We start from the raw sequence: 24732 nt of genomic DNA, 5'->3' as shown, positions 1-24732 counted from the left end.
TGCAGGGATGTTGGTTAGAGTATACTGCAGGGATGTTGGTTAGAGTATACTGTCTCATTTTGGTTAGAGTATACTGCCTCATTTTGGTTAGAGTATACTGCCTCATTTTGGTTAGAGTATACTGCCTCATGTTGGTTAGAGTATACTGCAGGGATGTTGGTTAGAGTATACTGCCTCTTGTTGGTTAGAGTATACTGCAGCGATGTTGGTTAGAGTATACTGCAGGGATGTTGGTTAGAGTATACTGCAGGGATGTTGGTTAGAGTATACTGTAGGGATGTTGGTTAGAGTATACTGCAGGGATGTTGGTTAGAGTATACTGCAGGGTTGTTGGTTAGAGTATACTGTAGGGATGTTGGTTAGAGTATACTGCCTCATGTTCGTTAGAGTATACTGCAGGGATGTTGGTTAGAGTATACTGCCTCATGTTGGTTAGAGTATACTGCAGCGATGTTGGTTAGAGTATACTGCAGGGATGTTGGTTAGAATATACTGCAGGGATGTTGGTTAGAGTATACTGTAGGGATGTTGGTTAGAGTATACTGCAGGGTTGTTGGTTAGAGTATACTGTAGGGATGTTGGTTAGAGTATACTGCCTCATGTTGGTTAGAGTATACTGCAGGTTTGTTGGTTAGAGTATACTGTAGGGATGTTGGTTAGAGTATACTGCAGGGATGTTGGTTAGAGTATACTGCAGGGTTGTTGGTTAGAGTATACTGCCTCATGTTGGTTAGAGTATACTGCAGGGATGTTGGTTAGAGTATACTGCAGGGATGTTGGTTAGAGTATACTGCAGGGTTGTTGGTTAGAGTATACTGCCTCATTTTGGTTAAAGTATACTGCAGGGATGTTGGTTAGAGTATACTGCAGGGATGTTGGTTAGAGTATACTGCAGGGATGTTGGTTAGAGTATACTGCCTCATGTTGGTTAGAGTATACTGCAGGGATGTTGGTTAGAGTATACTGCAGGGATGTTGGTTAGAGTATACTGCAGGGATGTTGGTTAGAGTATACTGCAGGGTTGTTGGTTAGAGTATACTGCAGGGATGTTGGTTAGAGTATACTGCAGGGATGTTGGTTAGAGTATACTGCAGGGTTGTTGGTTAGAGTATACTGCAGGGATGTTGGTTATAGTATACTGCAGGGATGTTGGTTAGAGTATACTGCAGGGTTGTTGGTTAGAGTATACTGCAGGGTTGTTGGTTAGAGTATACTGCAGGGTTGTTGGTTAGAGTATACTGCAGGGATGTTGGTTAGAGTATACTGCAGGGATGTTGGTTAGAGTATACTGCAGGGATGTTGGTTAGAGTATACTGCAGGGATGTTGGTTAGAGTATACTGCAGGGTTGTTGGTTAGAGTATACTGCCTCATGTTGGTTAGAGTATACTGCAGGGATGTTGGTTAGAGTATACTGCAGGGATGTTGGTTATAGTATACTGCAGGGATGTTGGTTAGAGTATACTGCCTCATGTTGGATAGAGTATACTGCAGGGATTTTGGTTAGAGTATACTGCAGGGATGTTGGTTAGAGTATACTGCAGGGTTGTTGGTTAGAGTATACTGCCTCATGTTGGTTAGAGTATACTGCGGGATGTTGGTTAGAGTATACTGCAGGGATGTTGGTTAGAGTATACTGTCTCATTTTGGTTAGAGTATACTGCCTCATTTTGGTTAGAGTATACTGCCTCATTTTGGTTAGAGTATACTGCCTCATGTTGGTTAGAGTATACTGCAGGGATGTTGGTTAGAGTATACTGCCTCATGTTGGTTAGAGTATACTGCAGCGATGTTGGTTAGAGTATACTGCAGGGATGTTGGTTAGAGTATACTGCAGGGATGTTGGTTAGAGTATACTGCAGGGATGTTGGTTAGAGTATACTGCAGGGATGTTGGTTAGAGTATACTGCAGGGTTGTTGGTTAGAGTATACTGTAGGGATGTTGGTTAGAGTATACTGCCTCATGTTGGTTAGAATATACTGCAGGTTTGTTGGTTAGAGTATACTGCAGGGATGTTGGTTAGAGTATACTGTAGGGATGTTGGTTAGAGTATACTGCAGGGATGTTGATTAGAGTATACTGCAGGGTTGTTGGTTAGAGTATACTGCAGGGATGTTGGTTAGAGTATACTGCCTCATGTTGGTTAGAGTATAAGCAGGGATGTTGGTTAGAGTATACTGCCTCATGTTGGATAGAGTGTACTGCAGGGATTTTGGTTAGAGTATACTGCAGGGATGTTGGTTAGAGTATACTGCAGGGTTGTTGGTTAGAGTATACTGCCTCATGTTGGTTAGAGTATACTGCAGGGATGTTGGTTAGAGTATACTGCAGGGATGTTGGTTAGAGTATACTGCCTCATTTTGGTTAGAGTATACTGCAGGGATGTTGGTTAGAGTATACTGCAGGGATGTTGGTTAGAGTATACTGTCTCATTTTGGTTAGAGTATACTGCCTCATTTTGGTTAGAGTATACTGCCTCATTTTGGTTAGAGTATACTGCCTCATTTTGGTTAGAGTATACTGCCTCATGTTGGTTAGAGTATACTGCAGCGATGTTGGTTAGAGTATACTGCAGGGATGTTGGTTAGAGTATACTGCAGGGATGTTGGTTAGAGTATACTGCAGGGATGTTGGTTAGAGTATACTGCAGGGATGTTGGTTAGAGTATACTGCAGGGTTGTTGGTTAGAGTATACTGTAGGGATGTTGGTTAGAGTATACTGCCTCATGTTGGTTAGAGTATACTGCAGGTTTGTTGGTTAGAGTATACTGCAGGGATGTCGGTTAGAGTATACTGTAGGGATGTTGGTTAGAGTATACTGCAGGGATGTTGGTTAGAGTATACTGCCTCATTTTGGTTAGAGTATACTGCAGGGATGTTGGTTAGAGTATACTGCAGGGATGTTGGTTAGAGTATACTGTCTCATTTTGGTTAGAGTATACTGCCTCATTTTGGTTAGAGTATACTGCCTCATTTTGGTTAGAGTATACTGCCTCATGTTGGTTAGAGTATACTGCAGGGATGTTGGTTAGAGTATACTGCCTCTTGTTGGTTAGAGTATACTGCAGCGATGTTGGTTAGAGTATACTGCAGGGATGTTGGTTTGAGTATACTGCAGGGATGTTGGTTAGAGTATACTGTAGGGATGTTGGTTAGAGTATACTGCAGGGATGTTGGTTAGAGTATACTGCAGGGTTGTTGGTTAGAGTATACTGTAGGGATGTTGGTTAGAGTATACTGCCTCATGTTCGTTAGAGTATACTGCAGGGATGTTGGTTAGAGTATACTGCCTCATGTTGGTTAGAGTATACTGCAGCGATGTTGGTTAGAGTATACTGCAGGGATGTTGGTTAGAATATACTGCAGGGATGTTGGTTAGAGTATACTGTAGGGATGTTGGTTAGAGTATACTGCAGGGTTGTTGGTTAGAGTATACTGTAGGGATGTTGGTTAGAGTATACTGCCTCATGTTGGTTAGAGTATACTGCAGGTTTGTTGGTTAGAGTATACTGTAGGGATGTTGGTTAGAGTATACTGCAGGGATGTTGGTTAGAGTATACTGCAGGGTTGTTGGTTAGAGTATACTGCCTCATGTTGGTTAGAGTATACTGCAGGGATGTTGGTTAGAGTATACTGCAGGGATGTTGGTTAGAGTATACTGCAGGGTTGTTGGTTAGAGTATACTGCCTCATTTTGGTTAAAGTATACTGCAGGGATGTTGGTTAGAGTATACTGCAGGGATGTTGGTTAGAGTATACTGCAGGGATGTTGGTTAGAGTATACTGCCTCATGTTGGTTAGAGTATACTGCAGGGATGTTGGTTAGAGTATACTGGCTCATTTTGGTTTGAGTATACTGCCTCATTTTGGTTAGAGTATACTGCCTCAGTTTTGGTTAGAGTATACTGCAGCATGTTGGTTAGAGTATACTGCAGGGATGTTGGTTAGAGTATACTGTAGGGATGTTGGTTAGAGTATACTGCAGGGATGCTGGTTAGAGTATACTGCAGGGATGTTGGTTAGAGTATACTGCAGGGATGTTGGTTAGAGTATACTGCAGGGATGTTGGTTAGAGTATACTGCAGGGTTGTTGGTTAGAGTATACTGCCTCATGTTGGTTAGAGTATACTGCAGGGATGTTGGTTAGAGTATACTGCAGGGATGTTGGTTAGAGTATACTGCAGGGTTGTTGGTTAGAGTATACTGCCTCATGTTGGTTAGAGTATACTGCAGGGATGTTGGTTAGAGTATACTGCAGGGATGTTGGTTAGAGTATACTGCAGGGATGTTGGTTAGAGTATACTGCCTCATGTTGGTTAGAGTATACTGCAGGGATGTTGGTTAGAGTATACTGCCTCATTTTGGTTAGAGTATACTGCGTCATTTTGGTTAGAGTATACTGCAGGGATGTTGGTTAGAGTATACTGCAGGGATGTTGGTTAGAGTATACTGCGGGATGTTGGTTAGAGTATACTGCAGGGATGTTGGTTAGAGTATACTGCAGGGATGTTGGTTAGAGTATACTGCAGGGATGTTGGTTAGAGTATACTGCGGGGATGTTGGTTAGAGTATACTGCAGGGATGTTGGTTAGAGTATACTGCAGGGATGTTGGTTAGAGTATACTGCAGGGATGTTGGTTAGAGTATACTGCAGGGTTGTTGGTTAGAGTATACTGCAGGGATGTTGGTTAGAGTATACTGCAGGGATGTTGGTTAGAGTATACTGCAGGGATGTTGGTTAGAGTATACTGTAGGGATGTTGGTTAGAGTATACTGCAGGGATGTTGGTTAGAGTATACTGCAGGGATGTTGGTTAGAGTATACTGCAGGGATGTTGGTTAGAGTATACTGCAGGGATGTTGGTTAGAGTATACTGCCGCAGTGTTGGTTAGAGTATACTGCAGGGATGTTGGTTAGAGTATACTGCCTCATGTTGGATAGAGTATACTGCAGGGATGTTGGTTAGAGTATACTGCAGGGATGTTGGTTATAGTATACTGCAGGGATGTTGGTTAGAGTATACTGCCTCATGTTGGATAGAGTATACTGCAGGGATGTTGGTTAGAGTATACTGCAGGGATGTTGGTTAGAGTATACTGCCTCATTTTGGTTAGAGTATACTGCAGGGATGTTGGTTAGAGTATACTGCAGGGATGTTGGTTAGAGTATACTGTCTCATTTTGGTTAGAGTATACTGCCTCATTTTGGTTAGAGTATACTGCCTCATTTTGGTTAGAGTATACTGCCTCATTTTGGTTAGAGTATACTGCCTCATGTTGGTTAGAGTATACTGCAGCGATGTTGGTTAGAGTATACTGCAGGGATGTTGGTTAGAGTATACTGCAGGGATGTTGGTTAGAGTATACTGCAGGGATGTTGGTTAGAGTATACTGCAGGGATGTTGGTTAGAGTATACTGCAGGGTTGTTGGTTAGAGTATACTGTAGGGATGTTGGTTAGAGTATACTGCCTCATGTTGGTTAGAGTATACTGCAGGTTTGTTGGTTAGAGTATACTGCAGGGATGTCGGTTAGAGTATACTGTAGGGATGTTGGTTAGAGTATACTGCAGGGATGTTGGTTAGAGTATACTGCCTCATTTTGGTTAGAGTATACTGCAGGGATGTTGGTTAGAGTATACTGCAGGGATGTTGGTTAGAGTATACTGTCTCATTTTGGTTAGAGTATACTGCCTCATTTTGGTTAGAGTATACTGCCTCATTTTGGTTAGAGTATACTGCCTCATGTTGGTTAGAGTATACTGCAGGGATGTTGGTTAGAGTATACTGCCTCTTGTTGGTTAGAGTATACTGCAGCGATGTTGGTTAGAGTATACTGCAGGGATGTTGGTTAGAGTATACTGCAGGGATGTTGGTTAGAGTATACTGTAGGGATGTTGGTTAGAGTATACTGCAGGGATGTTGGTTAGAGTATACTGCAGGGTTGTTGGTTAGAGTATACTGTAGGGATGTTGGTTAGAGTATACTGCCTCATGTTCGTTAGAGTATACTGCAGGGATGTTGGTTAGAGTATACTGCCTCATGTTGGTTAGAGTATACTGCAGCGATGTTGGTTAGAGTATACTGCAGGGATGTTGGTTAGAATATACTGCAGGGATGTTGGTTAGAGTATACTGTAGGGATGTTGGTTAGAGTATACTGCAGGGTTGTTGGTTAGAGTATACTGTAGGGATGTTGGTTAGAGTATACTGCCTCATGTTGGTTAGAGTATACTGCAGGTTTGTTGGTTAGAGTATACTGTAGGGATGTTGGTTAGAGTATACTGCAGGGATGTTGGTTAGAGTATACTGCAGGGTTGTTGGTTAGAGTATACTGCCTCATGTTGGTTAGAGTATACTGCAGGGATGTTGGTTAGAGTATACTGCAGGGATGTTGGTTAGAGTATACTGCAGGGTTGTTGGTTAGAGTATACTGCCTCATTTTGGTTAAAGTATACTGCAGGGATGTTGGTTAGAGTATACTGCAGGGATGTTGGTTAGAGTATACTGCAGGGATGTTGGTTAGAGTATACTGCCTCATGTTGGTTAGGGTATACTGCAGGGATGTTGGTTAGAGTATACTGGCTCATTTTGGTTTGAGTATACTGCCTCATTTTGGTTAGAGTATACTGCCTCATTTTGGTAAGAGTATACTGCATCATGTTGGTTAGAGTATACTGCAGGGATGTTGTTTAGCGTATACTGTAGGGATGTTGGTTAGAGTATACTGCAGGGATGTTGGTTAGAGTATACTGCAGGGATGTTGGTTAGAGTATACTGCAGGGATGTTGGTTAGAGTATACTGTAGGGATGTTGGTTTGAGTATACTGCAGGGATGTTGGTTAGAGTATACTGCAGGGTTGTTGGTTAGAGTATACTGCCTCATGTTGGTTAGAGTATACTGCAGGGATGTTGGTTAGAGTATACTGCAGGGATGTTGGTTAGAGTATACTGCAGGGTTGTTGGTTAGAGTATACTGCCTCAGTTTTGGTTAGAGTATACTGCAGGGATGTTGGTTAGAGTATACTGCCTGGGATGTTGGTTAGAGTATACTGCAGGGATGTTGGTTAGAGTATACTGCAGGCATGTTGGTTAGAGTATACTGCAGGGATGTTGGTTAGAGTATACTGCCTCATTTTGGTTAGAGTATACTGCCTCATTTTGGTTAGAGTATACTGCCTCATTTTGGTTAGAGTATACTGCCTCATGTTGGTTAGAGTATACTGCAGGGATGTTGGTTAGAGTATACTGCCTCATGTTGGTTAGAGTATACTGCAGCGATGCTGGTTAGAGTATACTGCAGGGATGTTGGTTAGAGTATACTGCAGGGATGTTGGTTAGAGTATACTGCAGGGATGTTGGTTAGAGTATACTGCAGGGATGTTGGTTAGAGTATACTGCAGGGTTGTTGGTTAGAGTATACTGCAGGGATGTTGGTTACAGTATACTGCCGCATGTTGGTTAGAGTATACTGCAGGGTTGTTGGTTAGAGTATACTGCAGGGATGTCGGTTAGAGTATACTGTAGGGATGTTGGTTAGAGTATACTGCAGGGATGTTGGTTAGAGTATACTGCAGGGTTGTTGGTTAGAGTATACTGCAGGGTTGTTGGTTAGAGTATACTGCCGGTTGTTGGTTAGAGTATACTGCAGGGATGTTGGTTAGAGTATACTGCAGGGATGTTGGTTAGAGTATACTGCAGGGTTGTTGGTTAGAGTATACTGCAGGGTTGTTGGTTAGAGTATACTGCAGGGATGTTGGTTAGAGTATACTGCAGGGATGTTGGTTAGAGTATACTGCCGCATGTTGGTTAGAGTATACTGCAGGGATGTTGGTTAGAGTATACTGCGGCATGTTGGTTATAGTATACTGCAGTCATGTTGGTTAGAGTATACTGCCGCATGTTGGTTAGAGTATACTGCAGGGATGCTGGTTAGAGTATACTGCAGGGATGCTGGTTAGAGTATACTGCAGGGATGTTGGTTAGAGTATACTGCAGGATGTTGGTTAGAGTATACTGCAGGGATGTTGGTTAGAGTATACTGCAGGGATGTTGGTTAGAGTATACTGCAGGGATGTTGGTTAGAGTATACTGCCTCATGTTGGTTAGAGTATACTGCAGGGATGTTGGTTAGAGTATACTGCAGGGATGTTGGTTAGAGTATACTGTCTCATTTTGGTTAGAGTATACTGCCTCATTTTGGTTAGAGTATACTGCCTCATTTTGGTTAGAGTATACTGCCTCATGTTGGTTAGAGTATACTGCAGGGATGTTGGTTAGAGTATACTGCCTCATGTTGGTTAGAGTATACTGCAGCGATGTTGGTTAGAGTATACTGCAGGGATGTTGGTTAGAGTATACTGCAGGGATGTTGGTTAGAGTATACTGTAGGGATGTTGGTTAGAGTATACTGCAGGGATGTTGGTTAGAGTATACTGCAGGGTTGTTGGTTAGAGTATACTGTAGGGATGTTGGTTAGAGTATACTGCCTCATGTTGGTTAGAATATACTGCAGGTTTGTTGGTTAGAGTATACTGCAGGGATGTTGGTTAGAGTATACTGTAGGGATGTTGGTTAGAGTATACTGCAGGGATGTTGATTAGAGTATACTGCAGGGTTGTTGGTTAGAGTATACTGCAGGGTTGTTGGTTAGAGTATACTGCCTCATGTTGGTTAGAGTATAAGCAGGGATGTTGGTTAGAGTATACTGCCTCATGTTGGATAGAGTATACTGCAGGGATTTTGGTTAGAGTATACTGCAGGGATGTTGGTTAGAGTATACTGCAGGGTTGTTGGTTAGAGTATACTGCCTCATGTTGGTTAGAGTATACTGCAGGGATGTTGGTTAGAGTATACTGCAGGGATGTTGGTTAGAGTATACTGCCTCATTTTGGTTAGAGTATACTGCAGGGATGTTGGTTAGAGTATACTGCAGGGATGTTGGTTAGAGTATACTGTCTCATTTTGGTTAGAGTATACTGCCTCATTTTGGTTAGAGTATACTGCCTCATTTTGGTTAGAGTATACTGCCTCATGTTGGTTAGAGTATACTGCAGGGATGTTGGTTAGAGTATACTGCCTCATGTTGGTTAGAGTATACTGCAGCGATGTTGGTTAGAGTATACTGCAGGGATGTTGGTTAGAGTATACTGCAGGGATGTTGGTTAGAGTATACTGCAGGGATGTTGGTTAGAGTATACTGCAGGGATGTTGGTTAGAGTATACTGCAGGGTTGTTGGTTAGAGTATACTGTAGGGATGTTGGTTAGAGTATACTGCCTCATGTTGGTTAGAGTATACTGCAGGTTTGTTGGTTAGAGTATACTGCAGGGATGTCGGTTAGAGTATACTGTAGGGATGTTGGTTAGAGTATACTGCAGGGATGTTGGTTAGAGTATACTGCAGGGTTGTTGGTTAGAGTATACTGCAGGGTTGTTGGTTAGAGTATACTGCCTCATGTTGGTTAGAGTATACTGCAGGGATGTTGGTTAGAGTATACTGCAGGGATGTTGGTTAGAGTATACTGCAGGGTTGTTGGTTAGAGTATACTGCCTCATTTTGGTTAGAGTATACTGCAGGGATGTTGGTTAGAGTATACTGCAGGGATGTTGGTTAGAGTATACTGCAGGGATGTTGGTTAGATTATACTGCCTCATGTTGGTTAGAGTATACTGCAGGGATGTTGGTTAGAGTATACTGCCTCATGTTGGTTAGAGTATACTGCATCATGTTGGTTAGAGTATACTGCAGGGATGTTGGTTAGAGTATACTGCAGGGATGCTGGTTAGAGTATACTGCAGGGATGCTGGTTAGAGTATACTGCAGGGATGTTGGTTAGAGTATACTGCAGGGATGTTGGTTAGAGTATACTGCAGGGATGTTGGTTAGAGTATACTGCAGGGTTGGTGGTTAGAGTATACTGCAGGGTTGTTGGTTAGAGTATACTGCAGGGATGTTGGTTAGAGTATACTGCCTCATGTTGGTTAGAGTATACTGCAGCGATGTTGGTTAGAGTATACTGCAGGGATGTTGGTTAGAGTATACTGCAGGGATGTTGGTTAGAGTATACTGCAGGGATGTTGGTTAGAGTATACTGCAGGGATGTTGGTTAGAGTATACTGCAGGGTTGTTGGTTAGAGTATACTGTAGGGATGTTGGTTAGAGTATACTGCCTCATGTTGGTTAGAGTATACTGCAGGTTTGTTGGTTAGAGTATACTGCAGGGATGTTGGTTAGAGTATACTGTAGGGATGTTGGTTAGAGTATACTGCAGGGATGTTGGTTAGAGTATACTGCAGGGTTGTTGGTTAGAGTATACTGCAGGGTTGTTGGTTAGAGTATACTGCCTCATGTTGGTTAGAGTATACTGCAGGGATGTTGGTTAGAGTATACTGCAGGGATGTTGGTTAGAGTATACTGCAGGGTTGTTGGTTAGAGTATACTGCCTCATTTTGGTTAGAGTATACTGCAGGGATGTTGGTTAGAGTATACTGCAGGGATGTTGGTTAGAGTATACTGCAGGGATGTTGGTTAGAGTATACTGCCTCATGTTGGTTAGAGTATACTGCAGGGATGTTGGTTAGAGTATACTGCCTCATTTTGGTTAGAGTATACTGCCTCATTTTGGTTAGAGTATACTGCCTCATTTTGGTTAGAGTATACTGCATCATGTTGGTTAGAGTATACTGCAGGGATGTTGGTTAGAGTATACTGCAGGGATGCTGGTTAGAGTATACTGCAGGGATGCTGGTTAGAGTATACTGCAGGGATGTTGGTTAGAGTATACTGCAGGGATGTTGGTTAGAGTATACTGCAGGGATGTTGGTTAGAGTATACTGCAGGGATGTTGGTTAGAGTATACTGCAGGGTTGTTGGTTAGAGTATACTGCAGGGATGTTGGTTATAGTATACTGCAGGGATGTTGGTTAGAGTATACTGCAGGGTTGTTGGTTAGAGTATACTGCAGGGTTGTTGGTTAGAGTATACTGCAGGGTTGTTGGTTAGAGTATACTGCAGGGATGTTGGTTAAAGTATACTGCAGGGATGTTGGTTAGAGTATACTGCAGGGATGTTGGTTAGAGTATACTGCAGGGATGTTGGTTTGAGTATACTGCAGGGTTGTTGGTTAGAGTATACTGCCTCATGTTGGTTAGAGTATACTGCAGGGATGTTGCTTAGAGTATACTGCAGGGATGTTGGTTATAGTATACTGCAGGGATGTTGGTTAGAGTATACTGCCTCATGTTGGATAGAGTATACTGCAGGGATTTTGGTTAGAGTATACTGCAGGGATGTTGGTTAGAGTATACTGCAGGGTTGTTGGTTAGAGTATACTGCCTCATGTTGGTTAGAGTATACTGCAGGGATGTTGGTTAGAGTATACTGCCTCATGTTGGTTAGAGTATACTGCAGGGATGTTGGTTAGAGTATACTGCAGGGATGTTGGTTAGAGTATACTGTCTCATTTTGGTTAGAGTATACTGCCTCATTTTGGTTAGAGTATACTGCCTCATTTTGGTTAGAGTATACTGCCTCATTTTGGTTAGAGTATACTGCCTCATGTTGGTTAGAGTATACTGCAGGGATGTTGGTTAGAGTATACTGCCTCATGTTGGTTAGAGTATACTGCATCGGTGTTGGTTAGAGTATACTGCAGGGATGTTGGTTAGAGTATACTGCAGGGATGTTGGTTAGAGTATACTGTAGGGATGTTGGTTAGAGTATACTGCAGGGATGTTGGTTAGAGTATACTGCAGGGTTGTTGGTTAGAGTATACTGTGGGGATGTTGGTTAGAGTATACTGCCTCATGTTGGTTAGAGTATACTGCAGGTTTGTTGGTTAGAGTATACTGTAGGGATGTTGGTTAGAGTATACTGCAGGGATGTTGGTTAGAGTATACTGCAGGGTTGTTGGTTAGAGTATACTGCCTCATGTTGGTTAGAGTATACTGCAGGGATGTTGGTTAGAGTATACTGCCGCATTTTGGTTAGAGTATACTGCAGGGTTGTTGGTTAGAGTATACTGCCTCATTTTGGTTAGAGTATACTGCAGGGATGTTGGTTAGAATATACTGCAGGGAGGTTGGTTAGAGTATACTGCAGGGATGTTGGTTAGAGTATACTGCCTCATGTTGGTTAGAGTATACTGCAGGGATGTTGGTTAGAGTATACTGCCTCATTTTGGTTAGAGTATACTGCCTCATTTTGGTTAGAGTATACTGCCTCATTTTGGTTAGAGTATACTGCCTCATTTTGGTTAGAGTATACTGCATCATGTTGGTTAGAGTATACTGCAGGGATGTTGGTTAGAGTATACTGCAGGGATGCTGGTTAGAGTATACTGCAGGGATGTTGGTTAGAGTATACTGCAGGGATGTTGGTTAGAGTATACTGCAGGGATGTTGGTTAGAGTATACTGCAGGGATGTTGGTTAGAGTATACTGCAGGGTTGTTGGTTAGAGTATACTGCAGGGATGTTGGTTAGAGTATACTGCAGGGATGTTGGTTAGAGTATACTGCAGGGTTGTTGGTTAGAGTATACTGCAGGGATGTTGGTTATAGTATACTGCAGGGATGTTGGTTTAGAGTATACTGCAGGGTTGTTGGTTAGAGTATACTGCAGGGTTGTTGGTTAGAGTATACTGCAGGGTTGTTGGTTAGAGTATACTGCAGGGATGTTGGTTAGAGTATACTGCAGGGTTGTTGGTGATAGTATACTGCAGGGATGTTGGTTAGAGTATACTGCCTCATGTTGGTTAGAGTATACTGCAGGGATGTTGGTTAGAGTATACTGCAGGGATGTTGGTTATAGTATACTGCAGGGATGTTGGTTAGAGTATACTGCCTCATGTTGGTTAGAGTATACTGCAGGGATGTTGGTTAGAGTATACTGCAGGGTTGTTGGTTAGAGTATACTGCCTCATGTTGGTTAGAGTATACTGCAGGGATGTTGGTTAGAGTATACTGCAGGGATGTTGGTTAGAGTATACTGCAGGGATGTTGGTTAGAGTATACTGCCTCATGTTGGTTAGAGTATACTGCAGGGATGTTGGTTAGAGTATACTGCACGGATGTCGGTTAGAGTATACTGTCTCATTTTGTTTAGAGTATACTGCCTCATTTTGGTTAGAGTATACTGCCTCATTTTGGTTAGAGTATACTGCAGGGATGTTGGTTAGAGTATACTGCAGGGTTGTTGGTTAGAGTATACTGCCTCATTTTTGTTAGAGTATACTGCAGGGATGTTGGTTAGAGTATACTGCAGGGATGTTGGTTAGAGTATACTGCAGGGATGTTGGTTAGAGTATACTGCCTCATGTTGGTTAGAGTATACTGCAGGGATGTTGGTTAGAGTATACTGCCGCATGTTGGTTATAGTATACTGCCGCATTTTGGTTAGAGTATACTGCCTCATTTTGGTTAGAGTATACTGCCTCAGTTTTGGTTAGAGTATACTGCAGGGTCATGTTGGTTAGAGTATACTGCAGGGATGCTGGTTAGAGTATACTGCAGGGATGCTGGTTAGAGTATACTGCAGGGATGTTGGGTAGAGTATACTGCAGGGATGTTGGTTATAGTATACTGCAGGGATGTTGGTTAGAGTATACTGCACGGATGTTGGATAGAGTATACTGCAGGGATGTTGGTTAGAGTATACTGCAGGGATGTTGGTTAGAGTATACTGCAGGGATTTTGGTTAGAGTATACTGCCTCAGTGTTGGTTAGAGTATACTGCAGGGATGTTGGTTAGAGTATACTGCAGGGTTGTTGGTTAGAGTATACTGCAGGGATGTTGGTTAGAGTATACTGCAGGGATGTTGGTTAGAGTATACTGCAGGGATGTTGGTTAGAGTATACTGTCTCATTTTGGTTAGAGTATACTGCCTCATTTTGGTTAGAGTATACTGCCTCATTTTGGTTAGAGTATACTGCCTCATTTTGGTTAGAGTATACTGCCTCATGTTGGTTAGAGTATACTGCAGGGATGTTGGTTAGAGTATACTGCCTCATGTTGGTTAGAGTATACTGCAGCGATGTTGGTTAGAGTATACTGCAGGGATGTTGGTTAGAGTATACTGCAGGGATGTTGGTTAGAGTATACTGTAGGGATGTTGGTTAGAGTATACTGCAGGGATGTTGGTTAGAGTATACTGTAGGGATGTTGGTTAGAGTATACTGCAGGGATGTTGGTTAGAGTATACTGCAGGGTTGTTGGTTAGAGTATACTGTAGGGATGTTGGTTAGAGTATACTGCCTCATGTTGGTTAGAGTATACTGCAGGTTTGTTGGTTAGAGTATACTGTAGGGATGTTGGTTAGAGTATACTGCAGGGATGTTGGTTAGAGTATACTGCAGGGTTGTTGGTTAGAGTATACTGCCTCATGTTTGTTAGAGTATACTGCAGGGATGTTGGTTAGAGTATACTGCCTCATTTTGGTTAGAGTATACTGCAGGGATGTTGGTTAGAATATACTGCAGGGAGGTTGGTTAGAGTATACTGCAGGGATGTTGGTTAGAGTATACTGCCTCATGTTGGTTAGAGTATACTGCAGGGATGTTGGTTAGAGTATACTGCCTCATTTTGGTTAGAGTATACTGCCTCATTTTGTTTAGAGTATACTGCCTCATTTTGGTTAGAGTATACTGCATCATGTTGGTTAGAGTATACTGCAGGGATGTTGGTTAGAGTATACTGCAGGGATGCTGGTTAGAGTATACTGCAGGGATGTTGGTTAGAGTATACTGCAGGGATGTTGGTTAGAGTATACTGCAGGGATGTTGGTTAGAGTATACTGCAGGGATGTTGGTTAGAGTATACTGCAGGGTTGTTGGTTAGAGTATACTGCAGGGATGTTGGTTAGAGTATACTGCAGGGATGTTGGTTAGAGTATACTGCAGGGTTGTTGGTTAGAGTATACTGCAGGGATGTTGGTTATAGTATACTGCAGGGATGTTGGTTTAGAGTATACTGCAGGGTTGTTGGTTAGAGTATACTGCAGGGTTGTTGGTTAGAGTATACTGCAGTGATGTTGGTTAGAGTATACTGCAGGGATGTTGGTTAGAGTATACTGCAGGGTTGTTGGTTATAGTATACTGCAGGGATGTTGGTTAGAGTATACTGCCTCATGTTGGTTAGAGTATACTGCAGGGATGTTGGTTAGAGTATACTGCAGGGATGTTGGTTATAGTATACTGCAGGGATGTTGGTTAGAGTATACTGCCTCATGTTGGTTAGAGTATACTGCAGGGATGTTGGTTAGAGTATACTGCAGGGATGTTGGTTAGAGTATACTGCAGGGTTGTTGGTTAGAGTATACTGCCTCATGTTGGTTAGAGTATACTGCAGGGATGTTGGTTAGAGTATACTGCAGGGATGTTGGTTAGAGTATACTGCAGGGATGTTGGTTAGAGTATACTGCAGGGATGTTGGTTAGAGTATACTGCAGGGATGTTGGTTAGAGTATACTGCAGGGATGTTGGTTAGAGTATACTGCAGGGATGTTGGTTAGAGTATACTGCCTCATTTTGGTTAGAGTATACTGCCTCATTTTGGTTAGAGTATACTGCCTCATGTTGGTTAGAGTATACTGCAGGGATGTTGGTTAGAGTATACTGCCTCATGTTGGTTAGAGTATACTGCAGCGATGTTGGTTAGAGTATACTGCAGGGAATTCTCTGTGTAGTCCAGACTAAGGTAGCTACACTACTATAGTTCTAACATCACTAACTCTGAAGGACATAGAAGAACCCCATCCTGCACGTTGTCTATCAGTGTGGTGAAGTCATTCACCAGAGGAAAATAGCTGTAATATTAAAATCTTGACAATACTCCGTCATTTACGGCATAATATAAAATCGTCAAAGATAACAACGCTGAGTGACCCACCCTCTCTCTCTCTCTCTCTCTCTCTCTCTCTCTCTCTCTCTCTCTCTCTCTCTCTCTCTCGCTGAGACACCTATAGCAGCTTGAGTTCCCCACCTCCTCCAAACGCTTAGCTATCCTCTTCTACCTCTCACGTAGCTTACAGAAGCTCTGGTACTGAGCTTAGAGAAAAAAGAGAGGAGAGAGGAAGGCTTCTGGGGCGAGGGGATATGAGAGAGGGGGGAGGGAGAGAGAGAGAGAGAGACAAATAAAAATAGAGACGAATAGAGAGAGGAAAGCTTCTTGGTTAGAGGGGATATTTGAGAGAAAATGATCAAAAGAGAGAATGAAGGAGAAAGAAAGAGATACTATGCCCCACGGTGTGATGACAGGCTAACTCTGTCTGCTCTAATGTCTTCCAGATGGGGTCCTATTTCGGCTACGCAGTGGCAGCCACCGACATCAACAACGATGGGTAAGTGAGTTAGCGGATGGAGAGAAGGGGAGAAAGAAGAGAGAGAGAGAGAGAGAGAGAGAGAGAGAGACTAAGTGAGCATAGAGAAGGCAGGTATGACAAGACTTGGACAGACAGACAGACTTGGACAGGCAGCTTGAGGGAGGGAGGGAGGGAGGGAGGGAGGGAGGGAGGGAGGGAGGGAGGGAGGGAGAGAGAGAGATGCAGGGTTGGAAAGAGAGGTGAAATACAGTATTTCCGAAGTTCTCATGGTCATGCATTTCCTCACTCTCTCATGAGTCATACAAATTCCCTGTCATACAGTAGCTACTCCCACACTTCCGGTTCTCCATTGGCCACTCTCACATCCACTCTCCTATTAGAATGATAGTGAGGAGACTCAGGAAGACTCACCATAGAGGGATAGGACACTCTCCTATTAGAATGATAGTCAGGAGACTCAGGAAGACTCACCATAGAGGGATAGGACACTCTCCTATTAGAATGATAGTGAGGAGACTCAGGAAGACTCACCATAGAGGGATAGGACACTCTCCTATTAGAATGATAGTGAGGAGACTCAGGAAGACTCACCATAGAGGGATAGGACACTCTCCTATTAGAATGATAGTGAGGAGACTCAGGAAGACTCACCATAGAGGGATAGGACACTCTCCTATTAGAATGATAGTGAGGAGACTCAGGAAGACTCACCATAGAGGGATAGGACACTCTCCTATTAGAATGATAGTGAGGAGACTCAGGAAGACTCACCATAGAGGGATAGGACACTCTCCTATTAGAATGATAGTGAGGAGACTCAGGAAGACTCACCATAGAGGGATAGGACACTCTCCTATTAGAATGATAGTGAGGAGACTCAGGAAGACTCACCATAGAGGGATAGGACACTCTCCTATTAGAATGATAGTGAGGAGACTCAGGAAGACTCACCATAGAGGGATAGGACACTCTCCTATTAGAATGATAGTGAGGAGACTCAGGAAGACTCACCATAGAGGGATACAATGTAAATCTCCAACATCATCCTTCACACCTACTACACTAATAAACATCAACTTTAGAGGCCTTGGATTGGACCTAAAGTAATCTTACCCTCCCCCCAACCCCCTCTCCCCGGCCTTAGTCTGGATGACCTGGTGGTGGGCGCTCCCATGTTCATGCAGAGGGGGTCTGATGGACTGCGTTGGGAGGAGGTGGGCCGTGTCTATGTGTACCTACAGCGGCGTCCCTTGTTGTTTGAGCCCAGCCTGCCCCCCTTGGGGGGTAGCCAGGCCTTCGGGAGGTTCGGCAGCTCCCTGGCCCCGCTGGGAGACCTCAACCAGGACGGCTTCAACGGTGAGCACCTCTGGAAAAGCTTGGGTCATATTCATTAAGGAACACTGTAGCAAAACATTTCGCAAAGGAAAACAAAAATGATAATTTGTTATTGGACAAGTTAAGGTAGTCCCTCCCTTTTTTTTGGTCAGTTTTTCCCCCGTTTGGTGTCTACGGGGTTATTATCTTTCATGCAAGAACATAACTAAACTCAGGCCAGAGGGGGTGGGGATTAGCCATTATGAGGTGGCATAACTTTGTTGATTATCTGTTGATTATCTTAGATATTGCAATTGGCTGTCCCTTTGGAGGAGACGACCAACAGGGATTGGTCCTCATCTATAACGGGCATGCCAGTGGGCTGAAGGACACGCCCACTCAGGCTCTAGCTGGCCAATGGGCCACTGGCACCTTTCCTGCCAGTTTCGGCTATGCCCTCCGCGGAGAGAAAGATCTGGACCAGAATGGGTACCCAGGTAAAATTCTTGAGTCCAATTGTTCAGTTTGTTTTTAATTGTTTTTCCTTTTACAATTTCTTATTACTGTTTAATATTGGTGTCATCTTTGTACAGATCTCATCGTAGGTGCTTTTGGGGCTGACAAGGCTGTTCTGTACAGGTATGTGCTCTCACCAGAACTTGATTGGCTCATTGTGCTTGCAAATAAGCTAGCTGACCAATTACAGCCCTTTATTTGTATTTTATTTGTTCCATTAAATATGTACCTCAATCTGAAAACATTGTTTTATATGTGACCTTTATGTAATTTGAATTATAATTTTGTATTGGAATCAAAGCTTTTAATCGAGGTAATCACGTCTTCCAATTGGTTGGTATTTTTCTATCAGGGCTCGGCCTATTGTCAATGCCAGTGCTTCTCTTACTGTGCAACCTACCATGATCAACTCAGAGGAGAAGAGTTGTATGGTGTCCAATGGGAACGAGACTATCTCTGTGTCTTGGTACGTTGATACATATTTTTTCCTTTTCAAAAGAATCTAATTGGTTGAAACACTGCTGATATTCCATCAATTAACTGAGGCAGCTAGATCTTTGTGATGTATTAGACAGACAGACAGACAGACAGACAGACAGACAGACAGACAGACAGACAGACAGACAGACAGACAGACAGACAGACAGACAGACAGACAGACAGACAGACAGACAGACAGACAGACAGACAGACAGACAGACAGACAGACAGACAGACAGACAGACAGACAGACAGACAGACAGACAGACATCAACAGGGAGAGTGTATTTGTATTTATTATGGATCCCCATTAGTTCCTGCCAAGGCAGCAGCTACTCTTCCTGGGATCCAGCAAAATGAAGGCAGTTATACAATTTTAAAAACATTACAATACATTCACAGATTTCACAACACACATGTCAAATGTACTGTAGTCTAAAGCTGTCATGTTTCTGGCCACCAGGTTTATTGAGTAGGAGGTTTCTATAGCCTCATTCAGACCAACCTTGCTAAGAGGGATACTGTCTTCAGCAACAATATCAATTCAAATAGATGTGAATGTGTTCAAGCATTGACCCAACACTGAGTCCAAGACATATTATATAGTACATTTTCCACTCTTAAACCATGTCAATGGACAAAATGTCTGGCATTCACCACTTGAGAATGTCAAATGACACCATGTTTGACAAGCTTGTCCAGTCTCCGGTCCAGTATGAGTGTTTGAGGACAGTCTATATTCTGAGCCCAAGCAAAGGGAACACTTCACCACTTTTAGTCTCACTGAAATTCCAGCCTAGTGGCTGTTATCTTGATATCTGCTGTTAGTACAGCACACGTTGCTTGTTGTTTGTGTCTTCTTGATTACCGCTTAGGTTGCTGGGAGCCTTGGGAAGGCTGAGGGAGTAGTAGAGGTGGGGTGCGGTGGACAGTGGAAAGGGTGGAGCGGGTTGCCATTCACTTTGAATGACATGTTATTTGGAACATCGGCCTAGGACACAGCATGCATGAGATGACACACCCACACACACATTTACCATTGCGCAGGCAGATGACCATTGACCACACACATACACACACGTGCACAGATGTCAGCACATGGATTCTGTATATGCATACACTCACTCTAAAATAATCAAACGCACACACATTTTTTTACCTCCCCTTGTAAAGTTTGAGCAATTTGTTTTAAAGGGGGATAGGTTGATCTGGGCTTCAGTTCTGTACAAAGACTGAATGCATTTACATTCAGTGGGTTAGCAAGTAGCCTGTTCCCAGATCTGTTTGTGCTCTTCCCCACTCCATTGTCATTGTCATGCCAAACATGATCATACCACAAGGATTTGGCAAGACACAGAAACAGACTGGCAACCAGGCTATTTAGCATGAGACTTGTGAGAGATTTCTTACATAAAACATTTTTGTGACCAAATGTTTATTTATTAATTTTTTCGTTGGCGGAGGTTATATACTGTTATATACCACCGAATGTTTTAGAGCTCTACATGGATTTACTTAATACATGTAAATACTGTCTCTCTGTCTTCACTCTCTTCAGTGTCAACCTCAGTTTCTGCCTCTCGGCCAATGGGAAGCACCTCCCTGCTAATCTAGGTGAGCCCAGTGTTTTCGGTTTTGTCTACAAGGGATACAGCTTTTGTCAAAACGGACTTTTCGTAGCAGGTTTAGGGGAACTTACAGAGCACGTTAGGAGAATTAGCTTAGCAGGTTAGGAGAATTAGGTTAAGGTTAGGAAAAGGGTTAGGGTTAGCTAAAATGTAAAAAAATTAACTTTTGACGTCAATTTGACAAAAGCTGTATCCCATCTAGACATGACTAGTGTTTTCTTTTGTAAGGACTCCACACAGCTGTTCCTTATTATCTTCCTTGGTGTGGCCGCAAATATGCCTGAACTCACTGTGGTCAATTTAGCAGTTAAGATTAAGATGAAAGGGCAATCGAGTAAGTACAGGGGAAACATTGCAAGGTTTGTGTTTGTGTGCGTGTGCGTGTGTTTATGTGTGTGGGTGTGTGATTGTGTTTGTGTCTGCACTTAGGAATGGGTATTTGCAAGTGTGTGTGTGTGTGTGTGTGTGTGTGTGTGTGTGTGTGTGTGTGTGTGTGTGTGTGTGTGTGTGTGTGTGTGTGTGTGTATTGTGTTAGTGTATGCACAGTAACAGTGTATGTAATTGCTTTAGTTAGCCAGCAGCATACCACCCAGCATCCCACTCCTGCATCCCACTGCTGGCTTGGCTCTGATGCTAAGCAGGGTTGGTCCTGGTCAGTCCCTGGATGGGAAACCAGATGCTGCTGGAAGTGGTGTTGGAGGGCCAGTAGGAGGCACTCTTTTCTCTGTATATCCCAGGGCATTGCCCTGTGTAGGGTGCTGTCTTTCAGATGGGATGTTAAACGGGTGTCCTGACTCTCTATGATCACTAACGATCCTATGCCACTTATCGTAAGAGTAGGGGTGTTAACCCTGGTGTCCTGGCTAAATTCCCAATCTGGCCCTCATACCATCACAGTCACCAACCATAAATTCCGGACTATAAGCCGCAACTTTTTTCCCAGGCTTTGAACGTCGCGGCTTAAACAATGACGCGGCTAATATATGGATTTTTCCCGCTTTCACATTCTGTGACGTGCTCAGTTTTTTTGGCGGCATGAAGCTTTCATTAGACCAATGAAATTGCCGAATGGGTTAAGGTCAAACAACTATTTTTGTTTACTGTTTAGATTAAATCGAGCGCTCTCAAACTTCCCATCATTCTGATTACGGTAGTCATTTTGTCACCCTGATTCCTGGGGGTACAACAAAGTATTTGCAGCCACTCGACATCAGTGTAAATCGTGCATTTAAGGTGGCGCTCCGTGTTCAGCGGGAGGCTTGGATGACAAGTGGGGAGAAATCCTTCACTAAAACGGGCAGCATGCGAAGAGCAACTTATGGTCAAGTCTGCCAGTGGGTCCTGACAGCGTGGCGCATTGTCAAAAAATCCACTATCATCAACGGGTTTCGAAAGGCTGGACTGCTGCATGTTGAAGAGGGCTCAGCGGGGGATTTGCCTCCGGATGAAAGTGACGAGAGCGACAATGAAAACGATCCAATATCGGATGAAGCAATTCTGAGGCTATTCAACTCCGACACCGAAGGAGATGGTTTCAGTGCACAGGAGAAGGAAGATGGTGACCAATGACTTTCTTGGTAGGCTACTGTTTATTGCTAATTTTACATTTTTTGTTACAAGCCGTGTTTCGTTAAAGCCTATTTATTTTTGTTACAAGCCGTGGTTCGTTAAAGCCTATTTATTTTTGTTACAAGCTGTGTTTCGTTAAAGCCTGTGTAAAGTTAATTTGTTTCAATGTACCGGTAGGCACCTGCGGCTTATAGACATGTGCGGCTTATTTATGTTCAAAATAATAATTTTTAAAAGATTCAGTGGGTGCGGCTTATATTCAGGTGCGCTTAATAGTCCGGAAATTACGGTAATCATCCCCAGCTTCCAATTAGCTCAGTCATCCCCCCTCCTCTTCCCTGCAACTATTCCCCAGGTTGTTGCTGTAAATGAGAATGTGTTCTCACTCAACTTACCTGGTTAAATAAACAGTATGTTATAAGGGGTTTGTTTTTGTGACATGTTGTGTGTGTATGTGTTGTGCAGTTTTTATGGTGGAGGTGCAGTTGGACCATCTGGAGCAGAAACAGAGAGAGTCATCAGAGAGGAGAACTCTGTTCCTAGACAGCCAACAGCCCAGCCTGCTGGAGACCATCACCATGGCCAACGGAGGACCAACGTGTCACGACACCCGCATCTACCTGCGCGTTAGTCACTTCAAACTTCAAACACTCAGAGAGATGTTGCTGTTAAACTGCAGAGCTTATAATGCATGCTTGTCATGAGCATGTTTGACCCCTTTTAATAATGTCTAATAATCATCTCATAATGATAGACTAAATAACAATCATTTGAAATGCTGATTGATACATAAAGAGACTTATAAGCCTTGTTATAATTTTAAAGACTCAGTCATGCTTATAACAAGTTATAAAGCATTATACCTGCCGGCTTTAAGTAAAGTGTTACCGAGTTATTCAAAGACATGTTGAGAAAATCCCAGATTATAAAAACAACATTGATCCAATGAACTGTGGGTCTTCCCGACCAATCTCTCTGGACCTAAAGTTTGCACTAAAATGTTGGCTAGTTTCTTGGAATCCAGCCTTCAAAACACCAGTAACTTGAAACAGGCTGAAACATTTAATGCTACTTTTTACAGTTAATCTGTTTTTGATTATACACTGCTCAAAAAAATTAAGGGAACACTTAAACAACACAATGTAACTCCAAGTCAATCACACTTCTGTGAAATCAAACTGTCCACTTAGGAAGCAACACTGATTGACAATACATTTCACATGCTGTTGTGCAAATGGAATAGACAACAGATGGAAATGATAGGCAATTAGCAAGACACCCCCAATAAAGGACTGGTTCTACAGGTGGGGACCACAGACCACTTCTCAGTTCCTATACTTCCTGGCTGATGTTTTGGTCACTTTTGAATGCTGGCGGTGCTTTCACTCTAGTGGTAGAATGAGACGGAGTCTACAACCCACACAAGTGGCTCAGGTAGTGCAGCTCATCCAGGATGGCACATCAATGCGAGCTGTGTCAAGAAGGTTTGCTGTGTCTGTCAGCGTAGTGTCCAGAGCATGGAGGCGCTACCAGGAGACAGGCCAGTACATCAGGAGACGTGGAGGAGGCCGTAGAAGGGGAACAACCCAGCAGCAGGACCGCTACCTCCGCCTTTGTGCAAGGAGGAGCAGGAGAAGCACTGCCAGAGCCCTGCAAAATGACCTCCAGCAGGCCACAAATGTGCATGTGTCTGCTCAAACGGTCAGAAACAGACTCCATGAGGGTGGTATGAGGGCCCGACGTCCACAGGTGGGGGTTGTGCTTACAGCCCAACACCGTGCAGGACGTTTGACATTTGCCAGAGAACACCAAGATTGGCAGGTTCACACTGAGCACGTGACAGACGTGACAGAGTCTGGAGACGCCGTGGAGAACGTTCTGCTGCCTGCAACATCCTCCAGCATGACCGGTTTGGTGGTGGGTCAGTCATGGTGTGGGGTGGCATTTCTTTGGGGGGCCGCACAGCCCTCCATGTGCTCGCCAGAGGTAGCCTGACTGCCATTAGGTACCGAGATGAGATCCTCAGACCCCTTGTGAGACCATATGCTGGTGCGGTTGGCCCTGGGTTCCTCCTAATGCAAGACAATGCTAGACCTCATGTGGCTGGAGTGTGTCAGCAGTTCCTGCAAGAGGAAGGCATTGATGCTATGGACTGACCCGCCCGTTCCCCAGACCTGAATCCAATTGAGCACATCTGGGACATCATGTCTCGCTCCATCCACCAACGCCACGTTGCACCACAGACTGTCCAGGAGTTGGCGGATGCTTTAGTCCAGGTCTGGAAGGAGATCCCTCAGGAGACCATCCGCCACCTCATCAGGAGCATGCCCAGGCGTTGTAGGGAGGTCATACAGGCACGTGGAGGCCACACACACTACTGAGCCTCATTTTTGACTTGTTTTAAGGACATTACATCAAAGTTGGATCAGCCTGTAGTGTGGTTTTCCACTTTAATTTTGAGTGTGACTCCAAATCCAGACCTCCATGGGTTGATAAATTGGATTTCCATTGATTATTTTTGTGTGATTTTGTTGTCAGCACATTCAACTATGTAAAGAAAAAAGTATTTAATAAGATTACTTCTTTCATTCAGATCTAGGATGTGTTGTTTAAGTGTTCCCTTTATTTTTTTGAGCAGTATAGTTTCAATAGGACTGAAAGTGAAAATGTTCCCTTGCGCTGTACATTTAGACAGATCTCTAACATCATATTTACTACAATGTACATTTAAATCTAGAGGTCCACAGAGTCTCAACCAGTTTACAATAAGTAAAGTAAAATTCAAGTTCAACACACCATGAAGAAAGGTCAGTGTAACATCGATTCACTTCCTCTTGAGTGTGTCGGTGATGCCTTTGACCTTCTTTCCTCATGTGTGTTGTAGAGTGAAGGGGAGTTTCGGGATAAACTGTC

General features: G+C 43.4%; 1 protein-coding gene across 1 annotated transcript in view; it reads left to right on the top strand.

The window, feature by feature from the left end:
• Positions 1–24732, top strand: part of LOC106583616 (integrin alpha-5) — a 91161-nt gene that overhangs the window by 46189 nt on the left and 20240 nt on the right. Inside the window, exons 11-18 of the mRNA XM_014168000.2 lie at positions 16278–16330; positions 17457–17668; positions 17932–18123; positions 18220–18265; positions 18495–18608; positions 20181–20236; positions 22285–22445; positions 24704–24732. The exon at positions 24704–24732 is cut by the window's right edge and continues 109 nt beyond it. Of these exons, the coding sequence (XP_014023475.2) occupies positions 16278–16330; positions 17457–17668; positions 17932–18123; positions 18220–18265; positions 18495–18608; positions 20181–20236; positions 22285–22445; positions 24704–24732 (863 nt within the window). The remainder of the gene's footprint in view (positions 1–16277; positions 16331–17456; positions 17669–17931; positions 18124–18219; positions 18266–18494; positions 18609–20180; positions 20237–22284; positions 22446–24703) is intronic.

This window comes from Salmo salar, chromosome ssa22 (assembly GCF_905237065.1).
Source record: "Salmo salar chromosome ssa22, Ssal_v3.1, whole genome shotgun sequence".
In the NCBI taxonomy this organism is placed as follows: domain Eukaryota; kingdom Metazoa; phylum Chordata; class Actinopteri; order Salmoniformes; family Salmonidae; genus Salmo; species Salmo salar.
This window is presented reverse-complemented; position numbering and strand designations above follow the sequence as displayed.